The sequence below is a fragment of the Sciurus carolinensis genome, chromosome 12, assembly GCF_902686445.1.
Source record: "Sciurus carolinensis chromosome 12, mSciCar1.2, whole genome shotgun sequence".
Lineage (NCBI taxonomy): Eukaryota > Metazoa > Chordata > Mammalia > Rodentia > Sciuridae > Sciurus > Sciurus carolinensis.
The window spans coordinates 112708977-112731433 of record NC_062224.1 but is presented as its reverse complement, the minus strand read 5'-3'; the positions used below and the strand labels follow the sequence as shown (position 1 = coordinate 112731433).

The 22457-nt window shown below is 42.2% G+C and overlaps 1 protein-coding gene across 1 annotated transcript in view; it reads left to right on the top strand.

The window, feature by feature from the left end:
* The first annotated feature begins 225 nt into the window (after positions 1-225).
* Mroh9 (maestro heat like repeat family member 9) overlaps positions 226-22457 on the top strand; it is a 73964-nt gene continuing 51732 nt past the window's right edge. Inside the window, exon 1 of the mRNA XM_047519995.1 lies at positions 226-279. Coding sequence (XP_047375951.1) covers positions 226-279 — 54 coding nt within the window. The remainder of the gene's footprint in view (positions 280-22457) is intronic.

The window sequence follows — 22457 nt, the reverse complement described above, 5'->3', positions numbered from 1 at the left end:
AATTCTTGGTAGTGAAGATTGGAGTTTTGTTTATCAGATGAAATTAGACAAAATAGTTATGAAAATAAGTTTGATGACTAAAAATCACATCTAAGAATGATCAGAAGAAACACAAGAGCAACTGCTCTAGATTTCACCCAGGAGGTGGAGAGGAGTGAGCACCAGAGAGGCAGTTTAATCCAGTCCCGTGCATAAAAGATAAAGGTCCTGTTGCTGGTGTGGACGATGGCGGTGGAGGACGTGCTGGCTTTTGAAGGTCTGCTCTGTCCGTCGACGCAGGTTGCCTTCTCAGCTCTGTGCAGCAGAGCTCTGTGGTGATGAAGTTATTCTGTAGCTGTGCTGACACTGTGGAGCCACATGTGACGCTTCATCTCTCCCTGCTTTGTCCACTAAATTGCAAAACACTCGGCTCACAATCACAGATTACTGGGGATGACTCGGCTAGATGGTTCTAGGTATCCGTGCTCAACCTCAACCCAGGGTGCTGAGGAGATACCCCCTGAGGACCACAGTCCTGTGCTAGTTGTCCCGACAACTAGCTTTGCTCACAGGAAGCATGGAAGAAAGAATATCTCAACTTTAGTAATGGAGGCAAACAATTTCCTTACACAGCTGTTTTAAAAATAGCCTTAGTTCTCTCTGCTCAGGCTGTTTTGCTTTGCTTTCCTTCCTTCAATTCCTAACAACATGTTGTCAATTTCTTTCTCCTGTAAGAGAAGGAAATCCTCAAATGTAATGGAGGAATCAAGATCTCTTTAACAAACCCTAATATCCTCAATAATAAAAACTGAACGCTTTGGCTCCGAACTAACAGGACTGTTTGTACAAATGTTAAATAGGTTGCTAACGTGTATCTACCAAGCAAGTTACTAGCAATTATATATTTGGTCAAATGGATGTCTGGTGTCAATAAAGTTTTAATACTTCTCCTTTCAAAACCCCACATTGTCAGCTGTGACGTGGACAGCCAGTGAACCTCAGTGTGTGAAGCAGGGACGTGCAATTGCTCCTCAGTTCCTACACAGAATGCTGCACAGACATCTCTGCTGCGATTGAGGGATATGTGTTCCTTCTACCGCTTCCTTCAATCTTCAATCAGGATCCAGTGATATTTTGCTAATTGTTAACTACTCTGGGGAAATATAATAATCATCGATCTAAGTAGAAACAGCATTCTCTTAACAAATTGTATCTAATTGGTCATTCTGTGAGTTTCATAAACAACTGAGGTTTTAATGCTGGCTGCCTAAAAGGCTGATTTAGAAATAGAGATTCTAAAGAAGCAAAGGTCTATGACAGACCTCTCCATTAGCCACAAATGCCTGTTACTTGCTTCAGAGCATCATGGTATATGAAAGATGAGTAAATTAACAAATGCATGACATAAATGAGTAAGTAACAGGTCACGGAGCATTTGTGCAATTGTTTAACTTTTTCTTTCCCACTACACTGTGGGCCCTGACAGGCTATCCAGTTTATTTGGTTTTGTCTACTCAGAGATTAGCAGAGCACCTTGCAAAGGTAAGGAAATGCATAAAATAAATGATTCCAAAACAAAACTCAAGAGAAAGTTTAATATGAAAACTGGGCTGACCATCTTTCACATATTAGAACAGCTAATGAGTTGTTGGAAGACAGGCATATAAATTAAAGTATTTCAACTTTCTCTTGATCTTACCAAGTGCCTTTTCCGAAATTAAACAGATTCATCTATTGCAACTAATAACACCTACATTGCTTCAGTAACCAAAGGCAAGGCACATATGATGGGCAGGAGATGATTAACTCTATTGGGAGCGGAACAGTTCATAAAGGGAGATTCCTGAATCAGAGTCCAAGGTAATGAATGGAGGAGGGATATAATTGGAAATCACTCTCTTATGAATGCTAATGAGATAATGGAGGTAATCAATGATCATCAATCAGCACCAAAACCACTAGATGAAAACTCAGGGAAACATTGTAGTAGATGGCTCAGACCAACACTGCTTAGGCCCACTGATCTTAATATCATACAGAGAAAACTCGACTCCAAGCATGGTGGGTCAGAATATTCATGGCACCACCTGTCAAGTATTCTTGCCAAAAACCAAACTCAAGTAGGGCAAGACCTACCTCATACATGGGTCTGTGAGGAGAGAGGGCATGTGTGGAAATACTTACCAATTGCTTTGCATGGAGCCCAAGAACCAATTATGGGATAGTATTCATAAAACTGTGGACCTTTGTGTCATCCACTTTACCCACTTCTTTTACTAAGGAGAAAACGGGCCCAGAGAAGACAAGTCATTTGCAAAATATATTAATAATAATAAATAAATCACACATCTGGCAATTAAACAGTCCCCAGAATTCAGACCCCAAGATTCCAGTAGGTTAGGTTGTATGGGATGCAGATCCCAGCATTACATCTGTGGGGAAAATTCACTCATCCATGAAAGCAATTATAAATAGGACTATAAGGTGTCTCATTTCCAGATTTGGCAAGTGATCCTAAAAACTGGGAAATAGAGAAAGAAATCTGTACAGTGAGGCTGAGGAGGACCTGAGCAGACAACTGGACATTGCTCTGGCTACAAGAATCAGAATCATTCCCCATCACTCATCTTTCCTTTAGCAGAGTTGAGCTTCCAAAGGACTCTGTGGATTGATCCTTAGCCAATAACACCTTCTGTCTTCCAGGCCTTTCTTATTTGAGCATTCATGGCTAATGAGACCCCAGGAATGGTTGCTCCAGGAACTCAATATTGATGGTAGCATGGGTCATTTTTGAGGTCTGTTTGGAGGCATCTGAAAATACCATTAATATGCCTTGAAATTAAGGAAATGTTTGTTTTGTAGAAGATGTCCTAACTGTTCGCAGGGAACATCCAAAGTAAGCATATTCTTTCCCGGCAGCAGTTTTCAAGAGCAACTATATATTTTCCACAGAGCCAAGAACAAAACTCTCATCTGCAAGGCACTTGTGAGGTGAAGTGTGTTTCAAAGTCAAATCACACTTATCTTCTAATAGGTCAGTTCTTCCTGGGCGATTTCAGAGACTGAATTGTAGAACTGTTTACAAAAAATTTAAATCTGAAGCCATTATTTAAAACATGGTTTTTAAAAGGTACTACTGATCAAAATGGATCTTTACAAAGGTCTATGGGCCCTGTTTCAAGGTTTCTTACCCAGTAAATTGTTGATGGGAAAGAAAACTAGGAAGCAGTTCCAGTTCTTAGAGACCAGTTCCACACAGGGAAGCACCTTCCAAAACCAGCAGGAATTTCAACAAAATCTTTTAGTGTCTTGACAACATTTATAGATAACAAATATACATAGAAGAAAATCACTGTTTCAGTAACTGTTGGGCCATTCCTACAAGGTCCCTCTTGACATCACATCTTGCCCTGTGTCCCCTTAGATGTTCATGGTTCCTCTTTGCTACCACACTAAAATGTAATAAGCAGTACTTTATTAAAGATTCATTGCAACGTGCAACCTGACTCCAGACCAATAAACTTTCCACCCGAGTCCATTTGTCTGTCTTGCACTTTGAGGAGATCTTTTCATCCATGCCTGAGTCCAGAACATTATTCACTGATAATTTGGAACATCATGGCTCGCCAAATTTGCAGATCTTCCAAATGCTGACACAAAATCACACTTATTAATACCAACCCCAATTTCATCGGAAAAGTCTTTAACTATTGGAAAGCTTTCAAACTCATGGTGGTGGATAAAATTTTCCAAGATTCTAATTTTCTCTTGAAAACTTTAATTTTATCGTTGGCAACAGACACTTATTTTCCCCGAAGTGATGGACTCACTTCATTCATTTTTTGAAAAGATGTTTGCCAAGTATCCAAAGCTGAATAACCACAGCCTGTCACTCCTTTCAAGTGGGGAAAGACGTTTCATGAATGAAGTGGTGAGCTCAGTCACAACTTGAACAGATGCAGAAGCACCGTTCCTTGAAGATGGGAGGGGTCCTATAGCATTGGCTTGCGGGACTGCATTTCATTATGCAGAATATTTGAAAGACACACCTGGTCCTGCCTGTTTGGCTGTTGGGTCTGTTTGTTCATGAGTTGTTTTTACCGTGTGTGGTAGTGAAGAGGACAGGGACTACTGGTACAGCTGGTGCTACTGTGTTGCTTCACCACAGAAGACTCACAGTTGCACTCAGCAATGCCTGGGTACATCACTACATTATGATGACACCCGTGTTGTCCTTGTGACCTCTTGGTAGGATCTCAGGGCCTCAGGGGTCAGCTGGTAATATTTAGAAAACTCTGCCCTATAGACTAATAGTTCTTGTATTCTTAATTTCTCATTGAGTTGTGTCAAAAGTAACTTTTAATGGAAGACATTCCGAGGAATTTAATCCAAGGGTCTGCTAGAGATGTAATTACGGTTCAAGGGTAAGGTTAAGGAATGCAATGAATGAAAATCTAATACAGAATAAGAGGTTAAATTAAAAGTTACAGAAGGATTTCGCATCTAAAATGTAGATCCTCTCTGTTATTATTTCCTCTCTACCATGGGGATAATCTTGATCTGACGATATGTCACCAGACATACTCAAAAAAGGACCCCAAGTTCTTGTATAATAGGAGAATGTCTTCCTTACAGTAGAATCAAACCATTACAATTCAAAGAAAAAAAAATCAGCATTGTGTGGCAACTCCCCTATCAGTCTCAGGACTGTGGGGAAATGTACCCAGGGTAAAGTAGCAGATAATGAAAATTTAAGTGTAAAGCTCTCATTTTTCACAGCAGTCTCTGGATCAAAAAAGAAAGTGTATTTTTGCACATTTGCCCTTAAATATTCATCCAGAATGCTTGATTTTGAAAGGGGTTCTTTCCTGAATGTTTGTCAAGCAAACAATCACTTTCTAATGATCTGTCACTGGGTATTTTATAAACCTAGCAAAGGATTTTCCTTATAGAAAATGTTGAAAGAAATTTACATATTTTCTAGGGAAAAAAAGGAAGAAATAAGACAATAAAATATTCTTAATGCCAGTTTACCATGTTGTTTGTTGTTTTGTTGTTGTTTTTTTAACTAGAGAAAAATACACATTCGTCATAGAAAATTTGGGCAATATTCAAATAAAAGCTAATGTAGGAAGATAGAAATCACATAAAAATGGTAATCACTCTTAAAATCCACCCCTTGTCATTAGACCAATGGATTCAATGGTTATTTTGTTTTCTTATTGCCTTCAGCTGGTGAGGTTGAAGCTTTATTTTTCCATCTGATACTGAACACAACGTCTTACCACTTCAATCTCACAGCTGGTGCAGATGTTGAAGCCTCCTGTCCTCTAGGGCCACGAAGATGAAGCCCAACCCCAGAACCTTCTGGAGGGTCCTTTCCTCCAACTTCACTCCTCCGGTACAGGTGCCCACCCCTCCACACTCCAGCAGTGGCTAATTCTGTCATGTGGTTTTTGTTCTTCTTGTTTGCTCTTTAACTAGAGTTTAATGTTATTTAAGCACTTTTCTCTTGTCTGTAAACATGTTGAGCATGATCTTAATGCCCGCGCATTATGCCATCTGTCACACATGGGTTCATGAGTTTCCATGATTGCTGAGCTCACTTTGTTGTATAAACCTGACTTTCATCCTTCAGACCTTCAGCCTTGTTTGGAATGGGACCACTCAAGGTGAAATGAGACCCGGTTGTTCCCTTCTGTGACTCACCACTTCCCTACAAAACTTCACTTTGGCTGCAATGGTTTCAGTTGGGAGTTGTATAATAAGAAAAATTTGGCTGGTCTGGAACCTGAGTTCCTGGAAAGGAACTTCTAAAACTTTTAGAATTTCCCAGATGATAAATATGTCCTCACTCCTCATGGTGGGTGGCTGAGCCACACCGAGTTGATGCTAATGTGGCAACTGGGGGTAGACCTAACATGAATGGGGGCTGACCAGGTAGTTCCAGAATGGGGGCTGGCCTACCATGAAGACCACCCACGTGATCAGAGGGTCGAGACTCTGAGTCACATGATACCAGTCAGACCTCTGAGAAAGGAGGCGTACTGGAGACTGAGTTTCATCACAAAGTCAGTGACTCAATAAACCAAACCCCAGTAAAAACCTCCTCGGATAGTTACGCTTCCTTGGTGCACCAAGAGGGCTGTGCACCCTGAGGACAAAGGAACTTCATGCTGGGACGCTCCCAGGCTTCCTCCTATGACTTTCTGCTTCTGGCTGGTCCTTCCTCGTTTGTCCTTTATAATAAGACTGTGACCACAAGCACAGCCGCTTCCTTAGCGGTGTCCATCCTTCTAGTGAATTACAGAACCCGAGGGAGGAGTAGGAAACCTCAGATTTACAGCCAGTTGGCCAGAAGTGCCAGTGTCCTGTGAATCACAGGCTTGCGGCTGGCATCTTAAGGGAGGTCACTTGTGGGTGACTGCGCCCTTAACCTGTGAAGTCTGCGTCAATCGTGAGTAATCAACTTTAAAGCTGTGTTGCATCTGGCCTGAGTTTACTCCTTAGGTTTCAGGATATTCAGTTCTAGGAAGTCAGTCGACTGGTACTCATTTCTAGGAAGAACTGTCTGCAGTCGTTTTCATTCTCGACCACCCCACCCACACCCACACCCACAGAACTTGATGCTTTGAGCAGACTTTGGAGTGTCTCATTTTGTCTGCACAGAATAAAAAGTTTCATCAGTCAAAATCCAAGTTCCCAAACAATTCTGACCAAATATGGTTTACTTCCTTGAAGAAGTCCTGTGGTCTCAAAATGTTGAGTCTGTGTGTGTGTGTGTGTGTGTGTGTGTGTGTGTGCGCACGCACACGGGGGCACACAAATTCTAAGAATTAAGTCCCCGGTAGTTTTTTTTCGAAATTCCCACTTTACATAGTGGCTGAATATGGGACTCAGGGGACTATAAATCTCATCTAATACAAAAGCTTTTGGAGTTAATTTTGGAGATGTCTGGCCCTTGGGGTTTCCTGGGAACTCAGCTAGCTTCTTTACCATCCAGAACTACTACAGGGCTGGCCAGACGTGGGCTGGGTCTCCCTGGGGCAGCAAGTAAACTCCAGGGGAGCACGTCCACTCTCCCAGGGAGTGACGGGTTGTGCAGTTGAGAACAAATGCTCAGCTTGAAATGACAATGGGCTTTGCTGTGCCCACGAGCAGCCCGGAGCTGGATCCTGAGCCTTTCATTTGTACTTGAAGGACTCTTATACCTGGGAGGCGCCATGTTGATGGGATTTGCCCGTGGACTCTCTGTGTTGGTGAAGGTTGGGTCAGTCTGCTGCGTGTTGCTTACTCTTGTCTCAGGACTTGTGTCACTGTAGAGCTAGTGAGAGACACGGGGAAAGGACTGCTTCCATGCAGGGGAAGGGGTGCTCTGTAATCCACAGGGCTCAACAGTCTTCTTGAAGTCTTGCTCTGGTAGAGGATCTCTCCATTAGCTTAGAGGACAGACTTGACCTGGTCCACATCTTTTTGGAACCTTTCCCCCAGAGTAGCTATCAGTGATTAAAATCACCTAGGAGAATGAGCTTAGCTATCAATGGATAACTGGGGTTCAAGGTAGCTTACAGCTTTTCTGGAAAGTGAGCAAGCGAGTGGGCATTTGAAGCTCTCAGTACTCCTGAGGATCTGCCTATGAAAACATGCTTGGCCTGAAAAAGCAGGCTCTGGCTTCTATCCAATATCTGACCACTCTCTCAAGTGTCCGTTCTCACACTGGCTTCTTTTACAGTGACGACCAAATTCCAAAGCCCTCTGATACAATGCCCTCTGTGAGTCCACACCCTATATGTCTTGGGTTTCCTGACTCAGCACCCTGTTTGCTTAATGGTACTCGCCCTTGGTCCATCTTCAGTATCACTGCCGCCCCCCCCACCGAACAGTGCCTCCCCTCCAAACCAGAAGTCCTTACAACCTGCACACCAGGACCCGAATCCTGCACTGAAGTCCTCACTGTCCCCTGAGCACCTAAGGCCTCTGTGTAGCAAAGCTGTCATATTGAAATACCAACATAAAAGTGCATGCCATTTCCAAGTGCTGAGTTTTCCTCTTCACATTACAAGGATTCTTAAAATATTACGTTCTCACTGAATTATTTGTCAAATAAGTGAAAGGTGGTTTCTTTCTCTGATATAGCTTTATTTCACCCTTTGCTAAAAGAAATTTGTCTATTAGTGGCCTTTGGAGGAGGATGGCCACATAGATCATTTTCTAACATTGGCCAATTTTATGGGTGAATTGGGTCCTGTTAATACCTATGCTGGTGCAAATCGATTTAACTTGGAGTTGACTGTCCTTGACAGACTGGGACATAGGACTCTCTGACCTTAGAGGGAGCTTTATTTGAAAGTACAAGCACCCTCTCCCAGCTCCTCATCAATTAGTTCCCGATCTTTTTGACATTTCTTCTCTGCAGACCAAGTAGCTGTACCCTTCTTTCTTCCAGGTCTTCTAAAGGCAAAAACAATGGTTCCAAAAGTGAGTCTTAATTAAGAGATATTTCTTTTACCTAAAGAGCTCTTATCACAACAGGGATGCTGTGTGTACTAGTAATGATAAATAAGGGTCTAACCTGCTGGACTCTAGGGAGGAGCCACCACATTTTGTTAATAATAGCTACTATTAACTGAGCATGTGCTACATACTGATGATTTTTAAAGCATCATAGATTATTCAATCATTTAACCCTCGTAATAACTTCGGGAGGTAGATACTATGAAAATCTTTTAAAAACAGCATGAGACAGAGAGAGCTTTGAGATATCACTCCAAATCCACAGCTACCAAGTAGCAGAGTTGAGACTTGAACCCAGACAGACTAGCCTGGGGTTCAAGTGCATAACCTCTGTGCCGCAGCTTCCTTTCATGTCCATGTGTGGAGGACTCGCTTCTCACTGCAAGAACACAGCAGGAGAGGGAGAGCAGATGCCAGTGTTCTATGTGAAATGACAAGACACCCCCATGTCCTGATTACAGCTCATCATTTTGGAGAATTCTGATGGTGCAGGTAGACAAACCCTTGGGGAAAATGAATATTTCAGAGGCAGAGAGAAGAAACAGTCACTGAGGGGGCAGCGGAGGATCAGGGGAGAGTGGTACCCTGGGAACCTGCTGTAGAAGAATGTGCTTTATGAAGGAAGATGTCTCCATAGTCCAATGCGATGGGGGAATTGGGAGTGATGGGCACTGTAGCATGTCTCCCTCCACTGGACATGCCAGGCACAGGGATCACTGGCCTGCCTTAGTAAGAAAAATGTTGAGTAGAAAAAGTGAAAGACAGATTTGGGGGGTGGGCAGGGGGTTGAGCAGCAATTGAAAATCAGAGCACGGATGGAGTGAGTATGGGTTAACCACCCTACCATCTCAAGCGAAGAAGAGGAGATACAGAGAAAGAGAGCGAGAGAGAGAGAGGGTAGGAAATGGACTTTATCAAAGATCAGTTAACTGAAAAGTGGGGATGGGGGGTGGATCCCATGAAAAAGAGGAGAGACCAGTGGAGCAGGGGAAGGGAATCAAGGGTGAAGGGAAAAGGGAGGAACCGTGGAATGAAATTAACTAAATTATGCTATGTACATATATGAATATACACAGTGAATTCTACCTTTAGGTAAATCTATAAAGTTCTGAATTTTTAAAAAAATGATAAATAAATAGAAGGAAGAAGATCAATAGAATAGAGGAAAGAGAACAGGGAGAGAGAGAGAGAGGAGAAGAGGGAAAGAGAAGTACTGGAGACTGAAATGAAGCAGATTATAGCCCATGCATGTATGATTATGTCACAGTGTGACATGTCACTATTATGTATAACTATAATGTATAATAAAAACGTTTAAAAATCAGTTGCGTGTATGTGGCTTATTTCTGGATTCTCTATTCTGTTCCATTGGTCTGTGTCTGTTTTTATGTGAGTACCATGTGTTTTAGTTACTATAGCTTTGTGGTATGTTTTGTAGTCAGGTATTATGATTCTTCCAGCATTGTTTTCTTTCTCTCCCTTAGGATCACTGTGGCTCTTTTGGGTCTTTTGTGGCTCTCTATGAATTTTAGGTTTGTTTTTTCTCTGTTTCTATGAAGAAAGGCATTGGTATTTTGGTGGAAAATGCATTATACCCAGTAAATCTATAGATCACTTTAGGTAATATGGTCATTTAATAATATTGAGTCTTCTGATCCATGAACATGGGATATCTTTTCATTTTTTGTGTGTCCTCTCTAATTTCTTTCATCAGTGTTTTATAGTTTTCACTATAGAGATTTTTCACTTCCTAAGTTAAATTCATTCTAAATATTTTATTTTTCTAGCAATTGTGAATGGGATTGCATTGTTAATTTATTTTTTCAGCAAGTGCATTATTGGTGTATAAAATGCTACTATTTTTCATTTGTTGATTTTGTATACCACAATTTTACTGAATTTATTTCTTAGTTCTAACAGCTCTTCAATGGATCATTTAAGTTTTCAGCCTATAAAATCAGGCCTGTAAATAAAATAATTCTCTTCAGTAAATAGTGCTGGAAAAATTGATTATATGTATGATGAAGAATGAAACTTTCTCTCACCATATACAAAAATTAACTCAAAATGGATCAAAGACCTAAATGTTAAACCTGAAACTATGAAATTACCATAATAAGACATAAAGGAAACCCTTTACAACATTGGTGTAGGCAATGATTTTTTTTTTTTAGATAGAACCCCAAAGGCACAAATGACAAAAGTAAAAGTAAACATGTGGAATCATATCAAACTAAGAAATTTTCAAACATCAAAGGGAATGATTAAATGAAAAAACCCTATAGAATGGGGGAAATTATTTACAAACTATTCATCTGACAAAGAAATATTCAAATTATATAAGGAACATGGAAAACTGAATACCACAAAAAAAAATCCAATTAAAATATGGGCCAAAGAATTAAACAGACATTTCTCCAAAGAAAACATATAAATGGCCAATAAGTATGTGAAAAAATGTTCAAGTTTACTAATCATCAGGAACATGCAAACCAAAGACACAATGAAATATCATTTCACCCCAGTTAGAATGACTATCAATAAAAAGGCAAAAAATAACAAATGCTGGCAAGAATTCAGATAAAAGACAGTGTTGGTAGAAATGCAAATTAGTTCTGCCATTACAGAAAACAGTATGGAGATTCCTGAGAAAGAAATACCATGTGATTCAGCAACTCCACAGTTGTGTTTATAGCCAAAGGAAATGAAATCATTGTGCTGAAAAGATACTTGCCCTCCTGTCAACCTTCCCTAAGAGGATATTGAGACTGAATTCAGGGGACAGGTAGATGCACTGATAGGAAAAGAGAGACGGACAACACTGCTGAAGTAATTGAATGCTTTACAGCTGTTCATCAGATTAAGTTCATGCACTGTCATTAGTAAATGACTAAGCCAGTCCGTGAGCAGAGACTGTCCTTGGCTACAAGGCTTATTCCACGGAGTACAGGAGGTGTAACTGACAGCCCACCAGTTAGATGAAGTCTTAACATCCTCCTAGGTACAGCTCCTGTGATTCCCAGGACGGCCGTAGCCTCCCTGGTCAAACTAATCTCTCATTGCTTAGAGCCACCAGGATATTCTTTTCCTTTGTTTGCTTGTATCAGGAAGGAGAACATTATGGCTGATTATCCCTGCGAGTTCCTTTTGCAAAAGAGGTTGTAGTCCAATAGTTTTCCTGGGCAGTACCACCTCCTTTTAGTGCCCTCTAGGGAGATGAGATTCAGAACTCTTCCCAGTCAGTAGAACCATGTTTCAAAGACCCACTGGAAACAGATCTTGAAAAACATCATAATGAGTAAAGTGTAAATGAATCAGGATTTCTCTGGAATACCAATGGTCTGAAAAACGAAGTACAGAAAACTTTTCCACCCAAGGTCCTTAAAAAACAAATGGATAGCAAAAGAAGAACTCAAACTATCCCTATTTGCAGACAACAGGATTCTATATTTAGAAGACCTCAAAAATACCACCACAAAACTTCTTGAACTCATAAATGAATTTAGCAAAGTAGCAGGATATAAAATTAACACCCAGAAATCAATTATGTTTCTATACATTAGTGAACGGGAAATTAGGAAAACTATCCCACTCATAATGGCCTCAAAGAAAATAATACATTTGGGAATCAATCTAACAAAAGAGATGGAAGACCTCTACAATGAAACCTACAGGACACTAAAGAAAGAAATTGAAAAAGACCTTAGAAGATGGAAATATCTCCCATGTTCTTGGATAAGCAGAATTAATATTGTCAAAATGGCCATACTACCAAAAATGCTATACAGATTCAATGCAATTCCTATTGAGATTCTGAAGATGTTCTTTGTAGAAATGGAAAAAGCAGTCATGAAATTTATTTGGCAAAATAAGAGGCCCAGAATAGCCAAAACAATCCTCAGCAAGAAAAGTGAAGCAGGAGGCATCACAATACGAGATCCTAAATTATACTACAGAGCTATAGTAACAAAAACAGCATGGTATTGGCACTGAAACAGACATGAGGACCATTGTGCAGAATAGAAGACACAGAGACAAACCCATAAATACAAACACATAAATACAATTATCTCATCCTAGACAAAGGTGCCATGAACATACATTGGAGAAAAAAATAACCTCTTCAACAAATGGTGCTGGGAAAACTGGAAATCCATATGTAATAAAACGAATGCCCTAACAAGACTAGATGGACATCTTTCTGGATAGGGTGTCCTGGGCATGGAGACTTTGAGTGTCTTCTTTCCCCTCTGAAGAGATTCTAGTGATCTCAAGAGATTCCCAGAGAGGGGGTTTGAAATGATGGTACTCCATCCATTGGTTTAGATGAGTGTGTTCTAGAGACCCCCTCCTGCACTTGGGGTGGGGTTGTGAGGTGGGCTACAAGATGAGGTCAGCGGGACCTTGGTTCTGAGGCAGCTTCTGGGTTATCTCAGGGTATCAAAGTGTCTGTCTTCCGGGCATCATTTTCTGAGCCCAAACAATAGCCTTACTTACATCTTGGGGGTGGGTCTTTTAAATTCTCTATTCTTATTTTCCTATATGCTCAAGATTATGCATATTTAATATTCATTAATTTTCCTCTATAGCCATTTTTGTCTTTTTTTCTTTGCTTATCTAATTAGAGTCACAGTGTATGTAGTTTGCAGTCTGATTTTATTCAGTAAAAAATATACGATTAGAGTTTTCCCATCTTTAATAAGAGTTCTCCACAACATAACTGCAATGGCTGCCTGATATTTTGAGTTTTAGGCATGCCTCAATAGCGGGAAGCAGTTTCTTCTGTTAATACGTTCATTATTTCTCTGGCTCACAGTATAAACAATACTGTGATGAATGCCTTCACAAACACAATCTTGAATGAAGTGTGAGGATCGCATCACAGGTGTGAAATTTCCTTGGCCTCCTGATTGATATTGCCAATGAAGGCTGGGGATGGAATGTGTTCCCACGGGCACTGGGCGGGCCAGGCAGGTCCCTCCCACAGCGCTGGGGCAGACACCCACAGCCATGAGCCCAGGCGGGTGCTTTGCTCCAATCCTCCTCATTCTGATTACTTGTCAAGGTGAACATTTTAAAATATATTTATGTGCCTTTCCTCTTTCCATGAATTTTATCTTTGGGATCTTTCACATTTTCTTATTGGCTATTTGTATTTTTTCACTGATTTGTAAGACCGCTGATTTAAGAGTATTCACCTGTTTGTCATATTTATGGCATATTTTCCCCTGATTTTTTTTTAGCTTTTTAATTTGTCCTAATTGGTTATACATGACAGCAGAATGCATTTATGCACTTTGACATATCATACATAAACGGGGTGCAATTTCTCCTTTCTCCGATCGCACGTGTTGAAGAATCAAAGGGCATGCAGTTACATAGGTACAGGAGGTAACAAGGTCCGGTTCACTCTGCTACATCACACATACCTGATGGCATCTTGAATCTGTATGTGCACGAACCTAATGATGTTTCCCTCTTCATTTTTTCCATCATGCTCACACTCAGAACCAACTTCCATTCAGGGGTCAGAAATTTTCTGCTGCTTCATTTTTTTTTTTTTTTTTTGTTTAATTTTTAGATGTTTGCCTCCTTTTTCAATAAAGTATTTCTCTCTGTAACCAGACTTGGATTTCTTTTGCTGTGCTAGGTGAGTTAGGGGACTGACCCTTACGAGTCCCCAGGGCCTGTATGTCATGCGTCCTCACCTTAAGCTGGTTCACCAGGCCATCTGCACAGTGAACAGCCTAACCACAATCCTGGCTGCCCCCTCGGCTCACCTGTCTTACAGAGTGGAATATCCACCCTTCCACTTGCTGATGGCCTCTCTTCCTCTCACATCTTCACATCAGACCCGTCAGCTCACACGGAACCCCTCCTTTCCAAGTAGAGTTAGGATCTGCGCCCGTCTCCCTTCCTGCCTGCATGGCCTCCCCTCTGGGCCATCGCCACGGCCTCTTGCTTGAAGGATCACATCTCGGGAATGGCTTCCAATAGAAACGTCCAAACACCTCAAAAGAGCTGCTGAGAGCCTGGCGACCCAGACCCCTTCTGGAGTCCGCATGGTGGCTGCCAGTCCTGGTTCAGGGAAGGAGGAGCTGAGGCTTGGAGGGAAGAAGTTGTGCTGCGTGTGAAACTGGGCAGTTTGAATGACTCAACCCTAGCATTCTGCTGCTCACGGTGACTGTGAGCCTCTGAAGCAACAGGATGTCAGAAATGTCGTGAGTGCACCTCAGGTTTTTATCCAGGGGCAGGGAAGGAGCTTTCCCACGAAGGCACTCTAAAGGGGCAGCGAGAAGTGCAGGTAGGGACGCTCTGATTTCATCCTGAAGCACTGCGCCTGAGCAGCGGGCTCACCGTCGCTGCCTCACATCGCATCTGGTGAAGGTCCTGTTCATTCGACAAACGGGCACTGCATTCAACTCCTTGCTGGCTATGGTTTCAAGAAAAGATGAAAAGAAAAAACTCGTAGTAAAATAGGAGAAGTGGGTATGTTTAAAATTCCTATCTCAAGTCTCCCTGTCCAGAGAGAATCCAAAATACCTGGCTCCTCGTCACCTGGGGGCCGCTGTTGCAAATTTGGCTGGAACTCCCCGGAGAGGCGCTGGCAGCCTTGAGGTTTGAAATGCCAACGCCCTTCCTGGCAGTCATCATCCCTACGTACTTCTTGAGTTTTGTGAGCTTATTTAATGATTTTTCTGTCAAGGGCTGATTCCAACCCGTACACAGGTATGGCACGGGGCGTCTGAAACCGTCTCCCGAGGGCCCTGGGCTGGAGGGAGGCCGCTTCCCGTCGTGTCCGGTGGGTTCCCTTTTCTCCCTTAGCTTGGGCGAACCCGGGCGGTAGGCCTTTCTGCTCTGCTGCCCTGGTTATACCGGCTGAGGCCAGGCAGCAGGTTTGATCTTGAGCGACGCCTAGTGGTTCCATGTTGTAATGGGAGCACTTGGCTTTGAAGGGTTCTCTGGCTGACAGGCCCAGGGGCTGGGCTGTTCTTCATCTTTACCCTGGTCAAACAGTCACATGAAAAATGACTTCGTCATGGCAATTCAGGTTTCCCACTTCCTACTTGTCAAAAGAACTGATATCTGTGTTCCCAGCTCATTGCAGGGACATCAACCGTCTCTGGAAGATTCTCTGTTCTTGCAAGTGGCTGTGATGACCAAGCAGCTCCCTTCTCTTCTTCAGAATGGTGGGGTCGTTTTAAACCAGCACTAGGCATGAAGGAAGGGGAGCAGCGCCAACCGTGCCCCTTCCCCGCCAGAACAGAGAAACACCAGGGGATTTCAGTGAGGAAGTCACTGGCTCAGGTTTTTGGGTTTGGTTTCAACTTGTGATCATTTAAAAGCAAAATGGAAACCAGAATTTAACATTCCAGACCTGAAAGCCATCTCAAAACTGTTGTATGGCAGGGGTTGTGGCTCAGAAGCCATTTGTCTTCTCTTGCCTCTTGCTCTTTCCACCCATAGATTACAAAACTTGGACAGAGTCAAAGGAATTCCCTTTGAGAACAGAGGGATTCAATCCTTGATGACTTCCTTCTTACATTTTAAATACTGAAAATAACATAGCACACACTCATGTGTTCAGATTTTCTTTAATAAAAGAAAAACAATATTATAGAAAGAGTTGAAAGAGTTGATCTTTTTTTTTTTCTTTTTCATTCCAGGCCCATTTCCCATCACTGTCATTCATGAGGTCTCTATCTTCCCAGTCCATTTCTTAAAAAATAATTTACTCCATATCAAAAATATTATTTTGCACCCATCAAAAATATTTTTCTGTATGTATTTTAATTATAGAACTATTTTACTGTGGGCATTATTCTACAATTTGATTTTTAACAATTGTTTCTAGTAGCTATTTAGATATTTAATATTATTTTATTATTTTGAGAGATGAGTTCTGTTGCATGAAGAGATCAGTTTGTCTATTCTCTTACTATGGGAAAATGTTTTCCAATCCTTTTTTTCTGATTGAAAAACATTCTATGGAAGCATTTTTGAAATGGTAAAAGAAGGGACCTCTAAAAATCCGATCATTCACAAAAGCAATGGGAACAAAAGCAAAATTGTAAACATCAACCTTTTCAGAACTCTGGATGTTAAGCTACGAGAATAATTTGAGCTATGTTTACTCAAGAAAAATTACGGAATCTCAGTAAGAATATTGGGTTTGTGGTCTTAGCTGACCCCATTCCAATCCTCTTCCCTCTAGTCCACAATAGCCTTCAGAATCAACAACCTCACACCCACACCAGCTATGAAAACCAGCAGCCTTGCCACAACTGGAGAGGGTACAAAAGGTTCGTGCCTCGCCCACCATTCTTCAGGAAACCATCACGATGTGACCGCCTGGCGTCTCCCCAGACAAACATCCTTCACGGAATGCGTCTGCATTGATCTGACTGGGCTCATTCAGTACAAACAGCTCTGTCCCCAGAGCACTTGTTAAAAACAGTCAGCAGCAATTGTTTAACTCTGTGATTGTCTTAGGTGACAAGTCCAACGGTGGCAAACAGCATCTGATCAAAAAGCTTAAAAGGAAATTTTGAGGAATAAAATGACCACAGGACTTTGAAAGCTCTAGAATATATATGCCTGGGAATCTAGAAGGGTGTTGTTCATGTGCAGGGCTTGGAATTTGCCAAGGAAGACCTGAGGAGGCCCTGATCACAGGCTTCAGTCTGACCTTGGGGCTCGTTGCATTCAGTAAGGAAGTCAAGGCAGAGCTGTGGACTTTGGAACTGTGAAGGCATCACCACATACACACACAGTTGGCCACAAGACTTATTGGTTCAAAGCTCTTAAGGAATTCTCTAACTAGTCAATCGATGACACTAAGCTAACTGAACACAGAATTCAGCAGCCCCCTATGACATTACTACAGAAGTTATAAAATTAGTCCAGGAGAGTTACTACCTTAATAAGATAAAGCCAGTATCTCTAACAACAAAAAGTCTAACAACACACCCTAGAGGGCAGGTGGGTCTTATTTCCAGAGTTAAAACATTATACGATTTTAAACATTCAGGTTTCAGAGAGCATCAGCAGCCACTGGACCCCCAGTACATTCTAGCCAGTGCCACATGGATTCCAGATGGAGTATCTGGAACTCTTGGTTGCCATGACAACACTTGCAAGGATTCTCCTGGTTGAAAACTCTCCAAAGCCCTTCATCTTTGGTTAAGGGGTCACATACGGGAGTTTCTTGTGGATACTTTGTGTGATCAACAATTATACAGAAATCACAGACAAGTAAGTGACTGTTTTGTGTTATTGCTGCTGCTGCTGTTGTTTTGTTAAGAGAATAAAAACTGTAGATATATTTGAAAATTACTTCTCCACAAGCCCTTATCGACAATTCTTATCAAATTTAACAATTGGAAAAACTCATTTTCATGAGTTAATTCCCTAACTTCACACTATCATGGTCAGGGTCCACCAGAGCCACAGAACCTCTGTGTAGAAACTGATCTATCATCAGATATAGCCTCACATTATTACAGAGGCTGAGATGCCCCGCAGTCTGCTGCCCATCAGCAGGTCCCAGGAAAGCCGTGCATGGTGTGGAAGCTGGAGGGCCAGAGAGCTGATGACAGGTGCCAGCTGTGTTCTGATGGCCTGAGAAGCAAGAGCGCTGGGGTGGCGGAGCCAAGGTCAAGCTGAACCTCCTTCTGCCCATTGGCTCCGCTGAAGTCCTCAGCGGAGGGCACGTGCCCACACACACTGGAGAGGGCTGTGCCTTGCTGAGTCCACCAGTTCAGATGCCGGTCTTGCCCTGACCAGTCCTCACAGGCTCAGCCAGAAATGATGCCTAATCAGATATCGAGAATCCTGGGTCAAGTCGACACAGGGTGTCTAACTTCTCTCCCACCTTGTGACCACTTCCCTCCTACCCAGCAGGCATTTAACTCTGGCACTCCAAAGCACCTGTAAGTTGGTACCCATCAGATTCATTTCACTCCAAGCAATGAAGATCTGAAATTGTGTTCCCTGCCAGAGAACGTATCCTCCTCCTCAATGAAGCTAGATTTCAATGAGTAGAGACACAGAAGAGATCATCAAGTACTGGAAAACGCCCAAGACTCAATAAACATCAGTAAAAAATTGGTCATTACTTATTAAAATAAATCACATATATAAAAAAGAACAGCTAAAAAGGTCATATGGGAAATACCCTAGACCTGTCCTAAAATTACTTTACATTCAGTCCTGTGAGAATTTTAAAGAGCAAACTTTGACTAAAGTCATTGACGTACATTTGGTACCATACGGAGTGCTTGGAGACAGTGATCCAAGTACTCCGGCTAAGAGACGGGCGGAATCCTGGGGAAGCAGGGCCTGCCTCGAACAGCCTCTTGCTCACCTGTGGGTCCAGAGGTGCTTCCCTTTTTGGAGTCACCACCAGTTGTTCCTTGGGAGACGAGAACATGAAGAAGGCAGGGCAGCCCACTCAGGCAGAGCAACGGGAATGGGCTGTGCACCCGAAGGACCCTCTTGGGCCCTGATTTTGCAACAGGAGAAGCCTGTGAGGTGGGTGAGAGGAAATCATACAGCCCGGCTGTGGTTGGCAGGGTGGCACAGGGTCCCCAGTAGCTCTGAAACCACCAGCAGGAGACCAGGAGCAACGTAGGGCTGATGAGCAAATGGACATTGGAGTTCTGGGCAAGGAGGAGAACTCCGCCCGAGGAGCAGCAGGTGTCCGACCTGGGAGCAGCGGTCTGTGAGAGTGACACGGAAGGAGGCTCTCAACAAAGATTTTGCGAGAAAAAAGCAGAAAAGTGACATAAAAATGAAGGACAGTTAAGTAACTCTGGGAAAATATTGTCAAAAAGCAGATGAGTAAGCTTTTTTTTTTTTTTTAATTGAATGCAGCAATTTTGTTTATCTATAAAGTGAGCTCAAAGTAGAGACGTAAGAACTAGGGAAGAACTAGGGCAACGCTGGGAGAATTGGGAAATACTCTCAGGGAGACGGGGGCTGTGCTGGAAATGGCCCAAGAAGTAGGCAGTGGTCAAAGCCTCGCCAGGGCGTGAAGGACAAGGCCGAGGTTGAAAGGAGGTCACCAAGGAGACCAAAGTAGCAGAAGAGAAGACACGCTGAAGTAAAATTCTAATGAAACTTTCTGTGAAAATATAAATTGCAAAATAGACTATGTCCCTAAATTAACTCAAAACCATCAGAGGAGAGTTACGCCTGTGTAGAGTTAATCACTTTAGAGATAAGCAAAGAATCCTTGGGAAATACAGGAAAAAGAAAAGTTTCAATAAATCTTCTTGGAAGTAAATGTCAACAGGAACCACCTAAACTTAGGCTTTTCTGGGGGCAGTGCTAGATGGCAGTGAGGCTGGCCTCTGCACCCTGAGAGGAAAACCTGGTGGCCCGAGATGCCCTACCTGCCAAACGTAACTCAGAAAAGCATAGCTGGCCATCTAACTCATGACAGGAAGTCAAGGGAGGTGATTCCCAGAAGCACCTCTAGATAAAATAGAAAATGAATTTCCACCCAACAGGGATGAACACAGAAAACCTGCGTGGGTGTCCTGAATCTATTTAAATGTAGCACTAAGGCATAAAGGACAGGGAGGTTATTATCACCAAGCTGAATGTAAATGTTGTAAACCTTGAAAGTATATGCATGACTTAACTAATAAAATTATGCACAAGATAGAAGCTCTGAGGGAAGGTAATGAAAGTACACTGATTTCTTTTTCACTGAAACTTGGAAATGATTAAGTAATCATTAAAATGAGCACAAAAGCATAAAGGTGTCACTTAGCAGTTTAATCAACTAAAACCTCCCAAGGAAGAGGCAGGAGGAAACAAATCAGTCCCACCTTTGCTCACAGTTGGGAATCTACAGATTCTGAAGTTTTGAGAAACACTCTAAAAAATTGTAGTCAATCTGACCGCCAACACAAGAGGACAAACCTTTCACATTGAACACACACACACACACACACACACACACACTGGGAAACAAACAATAAAGAACTTAAAGCTAAGGAACTGAACAGACACTTCATAGAAGATATATAATCGGTCAATAAATATATGAAAAAATGTTCAACATCTCTAGCAATTAGAGAAATGCAAATCAAAACTACTCTAGGATTTCATCTCACTCCAATCAGAATGGCAATTATCAAGAATACAAGCAACAATAAATGTTGTCAAGGATGTGGGGAAAAGGTAGACCTATACATTGCTGGTGGGAATGCAAAATGGTGCAACCATTATGGAAAGCAGTATGGAGATTCCTCAGAAAACTTGGAATGGAACCACCCTTTCACCCAGTTATCCCATTCTTCGGTTTATACCCAAAGGACTTAAAATCAACATACTACAGTGACACAGCCACATCAGTGTTTATAGCAGCTCAACTCACAATAGCTAAACTATGGAACCAACCTAGATGCCCTTCAACAGATGAATGGATAAAGAAAATGTGGGATATATATATATGCATGCAATGGGACATTACTCAGCTTTAAAGAAGAATGAAATTCTGGCATTTGCTAGTAAATGGATGGAGTTAGAGTATATCATGCTAAGTGAAATAAGAAAAACCCCCCAAAAAACAAAGGCCAAATGTTTTCTCTGATATACGGAAGCTAACTCCCAATAAGGGGGGTGGATAGGGAAGAATAGACTTACTTTATATTAGGTAGAGGGAAGTGAAGGGAGGGGAAGGGGTATGGGGGAAGGAATGATAGTAGAGTGACACAGATATTATTACCTCAGGTTCATGTAAGACTGCATGACCGAGGTGATCCTGCAATATGTATAATCAGAAAAATGAGAGATTACACTGTACTAACGTATGATCTTTCAAAAGTATAAATGCATTCTACTGTCATGTACAACTAATTAGAACAAATAAAATAATTTTAAAACAAGAACTTAAAGGTAACAGCAAAACAAAAAACCTAACCTAAACTATGGAAACAGTTTCTCTGTGTACATAGTTGAAAATGGATTGAACTCACCTATTAAGAGAAAGGAAACGGTTACGTTGTAAACAAAACCCAGCAACATGCTGCATACTGGCAACACTAATAAATCTCCCAAAAGGCCTCAAATAAATAGATGAGGGAAATTTTACGGGAAGTGGAAAAACAGGAGCTCAGCAAAACTGGGGAATCTTAACTGAGACTGACTCAAATTTGGGGTTTGAATTAAACTTTAAAACATTGAACGTGATTTCTGTAAAAGTATCACATAATAAGAAAGTTTGTAATCCATAATGAAGATAATTATGAAAAACCCATCTGGAAAAAGAATTCTAAGGTGGCCCCCAATGCCCCGTCCTGTTGTTTTGCCATGCGTTAGAAATCCCGCTTCCTTGAGGACAGAAAACTGAGGGAAGACATGGCCTGAGGCTCTGAGTGTGAGGCAGGTCCTGCAAGCGGACACTGCCGCCCTGTCAGGTTTGCAAGCAGCGGTCGGAGCTCGTCTGCTGTGGGCCCAGCTCATCGCCTGAGCCCCTTGCTTCTGGGTCTGGACTGTTGGAAACAAGACCCAGGCAGGGGTCTCCTGGCAAGGAAGAGGAGACAGCTTTTAAGAGTCAACCAGTGCCCTCAGTCATGGCCACCAAGAGCACAGGGCCCGCACTCTGACAGGCTCAGAGCAGCAAATTCTGCCCACAACCTAAAGGGCCTTGGACCTCGGAGGACCCTGAGCCTCCGAGGAAAGAGCAGTCCCAGCTAATACCGTGCTGGGTGGGGCCTGGGTGCAGCTGGCTAGGCTGAGTCAGAGCCTTCTGACCTGCTCTGCAATAGTAAGTGGGCATTTTGGAAGCCCTGAAATCAGTGATGACTTGATACACAGCAGTAGAAAAGTAATACCATCGCCACATCGTAAAACACGGCAGCGTCAAAACTGATAGGACAAAGTAAAACCAGAGGAAACGTCCTTGTCTTTGTAAACATACCTAATAATGTTGTGCAGTTTTTAGTAGAATT